The 10,897-nt window shown below is 49.1% G+C and overlaps 1 protein-coding gene across 1 annotated transcript in view; it reads right to left on the bottom strand.

Annotated features, from left to right (window-relative positions):
* Positions 1 to 3,681: 3,681 nt before the first annotated feature.
* Positions 3,682 to 10,897, bottom strand: part of TMEM145 (transmembrane protein 145) — a 167,797-nt gene continuing 160,581 nt past the window's right edge. Inside the window, exons 14-15 of the mRNA XM_069201402.1 lie at positions 7,300 to 7,491; positions 3,682 to 7,034 (exon numbers count right to left, since the gene is read on the bottom strand). Of these exons, the coding sequence (XP_069057503.1) occupies positions 6,789 to 7,034; positions 7,300 to 7,491 (438 nt within the window). The 3' untranslated portion in view covers positions 3,682 to 6,788. The remainder of the gene's footprint in view (positions 7,035 to 7,299; positions 7,492 to 10,897) is intronic.

Here is a 10,897-nt window from a genome sequence, read left to right as displayed (position 1 = left end):
TGATGCCAAGTCTAACAGCTCTATTCTCGAGCCTCTTCCTGTTCTCTTCCGAATCCCTTTTTGCTGCTCCCACCCATTTCCCGCCTCTTGTTCTTACTCTCCACTCTAGTCTTTTCCCTGTTGCTTCATTTTGACTGTATTCCTTCATTCTTTTTTGCTCTCTTTTTGCTTTGTCCTACCCTCTTTGGCCCTTTCTGTTGACTTTTCTAGTTGCTCCTTTTTTGCCCTTTCCCCACTCCTTCCTTCCGCCTGCTCCCACCTCCACCTCTCCTTCCTGCCTTTTCGCCAGCACTGACCACCACCTTCTACTGCTCCTCCCACCTCCCAGGAGAAACATAGTGGTGGCTGCAGTGCAGCCGCGCAGCAGGAGCGGCACTGGCACGCCAAAGTGACGCCAAAGTCAAGCTTCCCCTAAGCCTGGACCGCTCCCAGCACCAGGAACCCTGGCCCTATCGCCACCACACCTACACTTCTACCGCCCTGCAACCCCTTGACGCCACCAAGAATGCTGCCACCACCCTCCACAGTAGGACCTTTCACCTGCGTCCTCTGCCACTTCACCTGCCACAACACGGAGGTCCCCACCCCTCTCAGCAACACCCAGTCCACTCCGGCTACCCATCACCAGCTCACATGCACCTTCCTCAACATTCGCTCGCTCAGCAAACATGCCACTGAGGTCTCACACCTGACATCATCTTCTTCATCAGACCCCATCATTGCCACCACCATACAATCAGGATACAGAATCACCCACCACGACCTCATCAACAAACGAGGTAGAGGAATCGCCATTATCCACAGAGACTCCATCAAATGAACCATCGCCACAGATGACACCATCCCAGCAATTGAACACCTCAGCGTCACTATCCAAACAGGTAAGAAGTCCACCATTAGGGGAAACCTCACATACAGCCACCGGGACCTCAAACCACCTTCTGCAACTTCATGACCAATTTCATCACCCTCCTTGCCATCGTCTCGAAGTTCCTGGGCAACCTCAACTTCCACCTCGATGACATGACCAACCCTAACTCCGCCAACCTCCTTAACAGCCTGAACAACATCACCTCACCCAACTTGTACACGACCCCAGGCATATCATAGGACACATGCTTGACCCCATATTTATGTCAAGTAACTGCATCAAATACAGCCACACCACCAAACTCACATGGACCGACCACTCCATCATTCACTTAATTATCACAACCCCCATGCCCTCCCACCCGACACAATCCAACCCCTTCACCACAGCTGGAAAAAAGCCTCAGAGACCAAATTGACCAACACCCTTGACCTCAACCCATCCAAACACCAAACAAACATGAACCAGGATGTCAGGTGCTTAAACATTTGGTTCACTGACTGCGTTAACATTGTCGCCCCCATTGAGAACAAGAAACACAGAAGATCCACCAAGCAAGCCAGCTGGTACACCGAGGACATCAGGACAGCCAAGCACACTGTAAGCACCTTGAGAGAAGGTGGCACACCAACAAAGACCCAGCCAACAGAACGACCTACAAATCAGCACTCAACCTATTCCACTACCAACTATCTGAGATGAACAAAAAGCCCTAGCATCACGCATCGAAGAAGTAAAAAGTTCTTCTGCATTGTCAAGGAATTCACCAACCCCGTAAGAGCGACAAGCAACATCTCTCCCTTTCAGGACCTATGCGACAGGCACACAGATTTCATAACTGCCAAAATCTACACAAAATTCAACCTCTCAACTCAACCCTGAAGACTTTTTCAGCAACCATACCTCCACACTCACGACCATCCCAAAGCTAACCACCTGGAACAAGCTCACCACTCAGGACACCATCACCATCATGAAATCCATCCACTCAGGGTCCCATCAGATGCATGCCCCTGCCACATTTTCAACCCAAAAGCATCCAGGATCGGCCTTGAACTTTCCACCTTACTCAACACCTCATTGGATTCTGTCACCTTCGCAGAAAACCGGAAGCACGCAGAAAACAAACACCTGCTGAAGAAACCTTCAGCGAACCCCAAAGATCTCAGCAACTACAGACCCATCTCCCTGCTCCTTTTCCCGGCCAAAGTCATAAAAAAAAACATCAACCAACAACTCACTGTCTACCTGGAACACAATCACCTCCTGGATGACTCCCAATCCTTATTTCACAGTGACCAAAGCATCAAGACAGCCCTGATCATGGCCACAGATGACATCCCAGTCCTCCTCGACAAAGGAGAGACAGCTGCCCTTATCCTCCTAGAGCTCTCAGCAGCCCTCACCACCTTCTCCCACCACACGCTCATCGCTAGACTTCATGACATACGCATCCAAGCAGCCACCATCAGATGGATCGACTCCTCCCTCACTGACAGAACACAATGAGTCCACCTTCCACCCTTCACCTCCAAACCAATCATGTGCAGAGTCCCTCAAGGCTCCTCACTCAGCCCCACCTCTTTAACATCTACATGTCCCCCCTAGCCGACACAGTCAGATCCTATGGACTCAACATTATATCCTACACCAATGACACATAACTCATCCTCTCCTTTTCCAAAAACTCCACTGCCTCTAGAACCAACTTCTACCAGTGCATGATCTGTGTTGATAGTTGGATGAGGAATAATCTTCTCAAGTTCTACATAGACAAGAATGAAGTGTTGAATTTCGGCAGCAACAACTCTCCATGGGAGGCCTCCTGGTGGCTCATAGAACTGGGGCCTACTCCAACCCCAGATGAGCATGCCAGGGATCCCGGTATCATTTTGGACAGCAAACTCACCATGAGGTCCCAAGTCAATGCAGTATAATCCTCCTGCTTCTTCATTCTTCGCAAGTTACAAAGATTTTTGACACAGCTTTCCCAAAACGGGAGACGCACCATCACCTCGTCACCAGTCAACTGGACTATGGAAACACCCTCTACATGGGAAGCGAAGTCCACCCACTTCAAAGACTACAGACCATCCAGAACGCTGCAGCAAGACTCATCCTCGATCTCCCTTGTTGCACCCACATCAACCACACCTCAAAAAACTCCACTGATTCCCAGTTCAGAAGAGATGCCAGTTCGAGCACCTCAGCCATGCGTTCAAGGCCCAGCAAAACTATGAACCCACCTACATCAACCATCGCCTGACATTCCACAAACCCTCTAGACACCTCTGCTTTGCCTCCCTCACACTGATCCATATCCCGGGATACAACTCAGCAGAGCAGGAGGACACTCCCTCTCCTACCTTGCAAGCAAAGCCTGGAATGCCCCCCCCCCCTGCTGCTCAGGACCTCCCCTGTTCTACAGGAGTTCTGTAGGAAGCTGAAAACCTGGACCTTGCCAGCGCATGGATACCCTCACAGGTGACAAGTCGCGCTCTACAAGATTGAAATAGTAGAGAATGCTGAGAGAACATCACATATCATGACCAATGAAACAGCATGTGCTGTTGTTCTGCTCTGTGAGAAGGAAGTCAAGTTTACAAAAAATTGAGTAGGAAGGAAAAGAAGAAACTAAAGAAGAAAAATAAGTTAACCAAAAGAGTTACCACCTGGTCTTATCCCAGACACAAAGGCCAAAAAGGTGTATTCAGCATTGAGTATTTTACAAAAAACCACCCGAAATACATTTTAAGTAAAATACTCATGATAATGATAAGCCGAATGAAGACATCTCCATGGGAATCATATTAAGAGATCTCTAGTTTATTTTGCATGATATAGTCATGAAGCAAATTGATTAACCTTTGAAGACCATTTTGTTTTCGCTGAACATAACCAGGTCATTGGCGTACAACAGGCTGGATATATGTCTTCTCCCTAGTTGTGGTGAATGTGCATTAACTGTATCCAGTTCCAGAGTCAGTTCATAGATATACAGATTGAAAAGCAGGGGTGGGCAGCTCTGCAACTCCCCAGAACATGTGTTCACCCAAATATTCATGTCAGCAGCTACTGAACTATTTCCAGCGGTGCTCAGAGGAGGTCCCGGCTCCTGTACAACAGTGCACCCTACTGCATTTGTGGCTGTGCAGACTTTGAATACATTTCTGTGCTTCCCATGTGTGATTTTCTCCAAGTCCTTTGTAAACAGGCATACCACTGACAAGTTTTAAAAGTCTGCAATCTTTATTCATTACTGAGTAACATTCACCCCATTAACTCGTTTCTCATCCTTATGAACAAAGCAAGAAGGGCTAGACTCTTAGGAATCCTCCTGAAGCCCAGGGCCTCAGGCTAACATGGCACAGTGGAAACCAGTCTGTGGACCCTGTGGAGGCTGTGGCTTTAAGTGGCTGCTTCCAGCCAAGTCTTCATCAATGTATGATCCATGAAAATGATTTACACTCATGCAGTCACTCTCAAACACAGTGACCTACTCCAGTCTTTTATCAAATGCCAACATGAGACCCAACAGTACGCTGACACCCCAACACTCGTTTAATCATCACTCCTGGACAGACCCGGCACAGGCATACTCTATGCACATACAATACACTCACGTACCTGTCCACTCACTCCCACTCTGTGAGTGCACACTAACATTCTCAGTGGATACACAAAGTACTCACACATTGTGGACGCATTCATTCTATACTACACCATTCCTCGTGAAGGCTGCACACCCCCGCGTATTCCACCTACACCCACAGGACACACTAGCATTGTGTGTAGATAGAAGTATGTACACACTGTGCATGCAAAGCATACTTTCTGGAAATTATGCACACTCACAGTCTGAGAATAATTACTATAACTGCACACCCTTACATTATCACATCTTCTGCAAGCTCACATTCCTTGCACAATCACATCTTCTGCAAATTCACATTCTCTGTACAGGCTAGACACATGTGTGTTCTTTGTGTACACACAGACATAGATACAACACACGCCTTCTCTGTAGACATCATCCATGCTCATCACCTATGCACAGAGATGTAAGGGGATCCTATGTTAGGCAGGCAACAATTAAACAACATGCCATCTTGCAGGGATAAGATGTTTGTTAGGTTGACTTGTTTGGTTGTTACCAGTCAAGACCACATACTTCTCTCCAGTGATTGCGTGAGGGGGCTCTTTGGCCTTGAAGGCTAACAATCAATATATGATTTAGGTGAGTAAAAGTATAGCTACAAAATTGCGTGCTTTGTCTTTTAAAAAGCTGGTCTTCGTTTTTAGACGTTATACACAAGTGTGTTCTCTACACATAGTAAACACTGATCTTTTGTCAACACACACTTTTATGCTCTTTTCGCAACCTCCATTGGTCACTTTATCAAAATGACAGCCCCTTTTCTGCAACCCCAACCCAGTAAAAATGTACAAATGTAGCTCCTCCCCAGCCTTTTATCCCTCCCCAGGCAACTCAAGGAAGCTCACGATCTAACCGCATGCAGGATACAGGAGGTGGCTTAAGTGGGACACAGAAAATAAATGGGGGTGCTGGTCCTCATGGCAGCCCCTGCTACTCAGCTCTCAGACTTCACAAGATAGCAGGCACAAGTCCAGACGAGCATTGTAGGTGCAAAAGACCCATCCATAAGAGATGTTTAGGAGGTTTCCATCTACCTTTTGGTGGGTCGAGAGAAGATTGGTGTTGACTCCTCAGGTGGTGTGCACCAGTTAATGGTGCTCTGGAATTCCCTGCTACTGGTAGAACAGCCAGGTGAGGGCTCCAAGTGTGGCCCTAAGACAGAGAGATGACTCATCCAGGTGGTACGCATGTTGAGGACCTCCAGAAGCCCTCCTCCAGGTAGAGGGGGCAGATCATGGTTCCTATGCTAAGTCTTTCTGCAGAGAGATGTTTCATGCAGGTGGTGCACGGTATGAGGACCTAGAAGCCCTCCTGCTGGTAAAACGGCCAGGTAAGGCAGAGAGATGACTCATCCAGGAGCAATGCATGCTGAGGAGCTCCAGAAGCCGTCCTGCTGGTAGAGAGGCCAGGTCATGGTTCACTGACTGAGGACCTGATTGAGAACGAGTTTTTCCATCACAACGGTGATGGATATCCCGTCGACCAAAATATAAATCCCATTATATCCTAAGGGGTTTATATTTCAGTGGATGGGCTATCCGCCACCGTTGTGATGGAGTAACTCGTCCGCCAAGATTTCAATCAGGCCTGAGTCTTTGCGCAGAGAGATGGTTCATCCTGGTAGCATGTTTGCTAACATTCTCCGAAAGCCATAGTGCACTGTCCAGTTGGGAAGTCCTAGTCTCATTCTATGGTCCTGCCTCAGAGGGAATGTTCATCACAGGAGTCAGTCCTAGTATGTAATGAAATATTGAAGTATCCCATCAAGCCCTTCTGCTGAAGTGTATTATTTTTTGGGGGGATGGGGGCAGAGGGATTCTTCAGAAGGGGCGTTTTGGCAGTCTGCATGCTCAGTTACCTCAAGCATCGCATCTGCTGTTGGAACCACCATGTGGGGTCCTCTCCATCTCTCCTTTACATACATATATACAAATATGTGCGTGCAGATGAAACTCACGTACCAGAGGGAACATGGTTTGCATGGACATGGTCCAGACAATATGCACATTTAGGTTCTCCAAGAAGAACTTCTGCTGACACAGCCTGGGGGGGATTGTGCCTTTCTCTTTCATCATCCTTCTGTCTCTGAGGGTCCTGCACCTGAGAAGGGTTCATATCAATGAAGGTCTCTCTCTCTCTGGGTCCTGGGCACAGGCAATGTTCACATGGGCCAGACCCAGTGGTGTGCATGCTGAAGTGCTCTGAAAAGTGGTGCTGATGGAGTGAGTCTGTGGTGAGCTTCTAGGATGAAGGGAATGCTCACATAGGCTGAGTCCCGGCAGTGTGCATGCTGAAGTACTCAGGGAAGCCATTGTGGCTGTGGACCTGTGGGGCGTGAAGCTGGTAGGGCGGTGGTCTTGTCTCGCCGCCAGATGGCTTTAATAGCAAAGGAGGCCCCGTCAGCTCAGATGTGGTGGTAGTTGTGGTGATCACACAGGTGGGACTTGGGTTTAGGTGGGTGTAGTGGAGAGTGGCCGTTGTCTCCTCCGCTGATGCTTTAAAGCCCTGGAAGACCAACAAAAGAACAGTCAATTAGCCAGACGACCAGGGTCCAAGCGAAGAGATCGATGAAGACATTTCACAAGTGGTGCTTGGAATGAGGACCCCTACCCCAATGTGGGTGTACATTTAGTTGTGTCCTTAAAACCTACACATGTGAGTATGCTTCTGACTCAACACATACTGCTACTTCTCTCTCAATCCCCCCCCCCCATGCACAAACAGGTACATCTATTGCCATCTCTTTGAAACTAGTCTCATTGATACTAACCGTGCCAAAGTTCCCACTGGCATTGGGGATCGAAAAGAGCTCTGTGAAGTTGGGCACAGAGTCGCTGATGAAGTTGACATTCCCATAGACGTGGTGAGGGAACTTCTCGACACTCTCCTCCACAATGCCAATCTGCGAGGTGCGCACGTGGTAAGGGAAGTTCTTGTTGGCAGCCGAAGGGCGAGTGATGATCTGGGAAAGAGAAGGCATGTGAGAGTGAAGTCACAAACACAGGCTGATCACTCGGTGGTGAGACAGGAGGGCAGTCACCCTTACTGCAGCATATCAACAGCAGGGACTGAAGGAAGCTGGCTGATAATACCTGATCAGTGATCAAGATGAGAGCAGCTATCAATAGGCACAACAGCATCAGGGTTTTTAAAAACTGGGCAGAGTCCAGAAGGAGCTACAACTAACACAAAGTCAGCAAAAAGTGAAATAAATGAATGGAAAAGAGCGGAGTGTGGATGAAGGAGGCCATGAAACTCATGAACGCACATTAAAAAGAGGGTAGGCAGGTGGGGAGAAGAAAAAGAGAGAAGGTAAATGAAACCAGTGATAAAGACAGAAGAAGGAAAGGGGAATCAGGCTGAGGATGAGGACACAGTCATGGAAGACTCCATAAGTGAGTTTCAATGGGGAGACTGAAGCGATCCGTCATGAGTGAGCATGTTAGGATGGGAGTGAAGAGTTGGGGGTTTGGTGAAGAGGCGAAGAATCGTCCGCAATAAATGACAGATGATTGCTTGTTCGATGCAAAAAAACACATGACGTTGGCAGGTTGAATGAGTCGCAAGATTCTGCTTGGCTATAGGGAGAGTAGGTCAGTGTAGGAAGACCTGTTTCTAAGCCATTGCCGCATGCCTTCTCGAGCATCAGATTCCAGGCATGAGGCACCACATGGCTCAATCCAGGGAAGAGACACAGCATGAGGTGCACAGTTTGGGCAGAAAGCTACGGTAAGGGGTGCATGCAGGACAAAATGGGAGGAGTCAGGCAGCCAAAACGTGCCGTCAAAGCGAAATGTAATCGGTAAGAAGAGGATAATGGCAGGAGCGGGGAGGGATTCACCCATCAAAAGGGCAAGGGAGAAGATGTGATTTATTAGGGAAGCTGAAGGAAATCAGGCCAGGAGCCTAAGTCATGAAGAACAGTTGGGGGTGAAAGAAGCCCCAGGAATTCTGACATCAAGCCTTCCTGGCCTAACAGAGGAGCATTTGGGGTCCAGTCTGGTAGTTACAGATCACAATGAGGCACTCATGCTGCAGAAAGGCTGGACAGTGGAAGCAATCCAGATCTGGGGGAATCGAGACTCCCATTCAAAGGCACTTCAAAGTAACAAAGGAAGGAACATGGACAGGAAACCCAAGTATGCAAAAGTAGATGCCACATAGGAATTCTTGAATGGGGATTGTGTCCTTGATGAAGACACAAACACCACTGTAGAAGCAGACCCTGATAGGCACCGTGGTAGGAGCAGATCCTACGAGACACACGCACCGTAGTAGGAGCAGACCCTACGAGACACAGGCACCGTTTAGGAGCAGACCCTGCTAGACACAAGCACAGTGGTAGGAGCACACCCTACCAGACACAGGTACGGTGGTAGGAGCTGACCCAACTAGATACAGGCACTGTGGGAGGAGCAGACCCTACTAAACACAAGTACCACTGTAGGAGCAGGCCCTACCAGACACAGACACTGTGGTAGGAGCTGACCCTACAAGACACAGGCACTGTGGTAGGAGCAGACCCTACTAGACACAATCACCATCGTAGGAGCAGGCCCTACCAGTCACAGACACCGTGGTAGGAGCTGACCCTACAAGACACAGGCACCGTAGTAGGAGCAGACCCTACTAGACACAAGCACCATGGTAGGAGCTGACCCTACCAGACACAGGTACGGTGGTAGGAGCTGAAGCTACAAGACACAGGCACCATGGTATGAGCAGACCATACAAGATTGAGACACAGGCACTGTGACAGGAGCAGAACCTACTAGACACAGGTACGGTGGTAGGAGCTGAAGCTACAAGACACAGGCACCATGGTATGAGCAGACCATACAAGATTGAGACACAGGCACTGTGACAGGAGCAGAACCTACTAGACACAGGTACTGTGGTAGGAGCAGAGCCTACTAGACACAAGCACTATGTAGGAGCAGACCCTACAAGACACAGGCACCGCATAGGAGCAGAGCCTACTAGACACAAGCACCAGGGTAAGAGCTGACCCTACAAGACACAGACACCATGGTAGGAGCAGGCCCTAGGAGACCGAGACACAAGCACTGTGGTAGGAGCAGACCCTACTAGACAAAAGCACCGTGGTAGGAGCATACCCTATGAGGCACAGGCACCATGTAGGAGCAGACCCTACTACACACAAGCACCAGGGTTGGAGCAGACCCTATGAGACACAAGCATAGTTATAGGAGCAGGCCCTATCAGACACAGACATCGTGGTAGGAGCAGACCCTACCAGACACAGCCACCATGTAGGAGCAGACCCTACAAGACACAGGCACCACACAGCAACAGACCCCACTAGACACAAGCACCATGGTAGTAGCAGACCCTACTAGACAGAAGCACCATGGTAGTAGCAGATCCTACTAGATACAGGGACTGTGGTAGGAGCTGACCCTACAAGACACAGGTACCATGCATGAACAGAGCCTACTAGACACAAGCAGCAGGGTATGAGTGGACCCTACTAGACACAGGCACCATGTAGGAGCAGACCCTACTAGACACAGAGCACCATGTGGGAGCAGACCCTACTGGACACAGGCATCATGTAGGAGCAGACCTTACAAGACACAGGCACCAAGTAGGAGCAGAGCCTACTAGACGCAGGTACCGTGTATGAACAGAGCCTACTAGACACAAGCAGCAGGGTAAGGATGGACCCTACTAGACACAAGCACCAGGGTAGAAGCAGACTCTACTAGACACAGGCACTGTGTAGGAGCAGACACTACTAGATACAAGCAGCAGGGTAGGAGCAGACCCTACTAGATATAATCACCAGGGTAGAAGCAAACTCTACTAGACACAGGCATCATGTAGGAGCAGACCCTATGAGACACAGGCACCGTGTAGGAGCAGCCCTACTAGATATAAGCACTGTGTAGGAGCAAAGCCCACTAGAAAAAAGCACCAGTGTATGAGCAGACCCTACTAGACACAGGCACCATGCAGGAGCAGACCCTGCAAGACACAATCACCATTGTAGAAGCAGACCCTACAAGACACAGGCACCGTGTAGGAGCAGATCCTACAAGACAGAGGTACCACGTAGGAACAGACCCTACTAGACAGAGGTACCAGATAGGAGCAGACCCTACTAGACACAAGCATGTGGTAGGAGCAGACCTTAAAAGACAGAGGTACCACGTAGGAACAGACCCTACTAGACACAGGCACCATGGTAGTAGCAGACCCTACAAGACAGAGGTACCAGATAGGAGCAGACCCTACTAGACACAAGCACCGTGGTAGGAGCAGACCCTACTAGACAAAAGCACTGTGTTAGGAGCAGACCTTACAAGACAGAGGTACCACATAGAAGCAGACCCTACTAGGCACAG

Source organism: Pleurodeles waltl, chromosome 7 (genome assembly GCF_031143425.1).
Source record: "Pleurodeles waltl isolate 20211129_DDA chromosome 7, aPleWal1.hap1.20221129, whole genome shotgun sequence".
NCBI classification, from domain to species: Eukaryota; Metazoa; Chordata; class Amphibia; order Caudata; family Salamandridae; genus Pleurodeles; species Pleurodeles waltl.
This window is presented reverse-complemented; position numbering and strand designations above follow the sequence as displayed.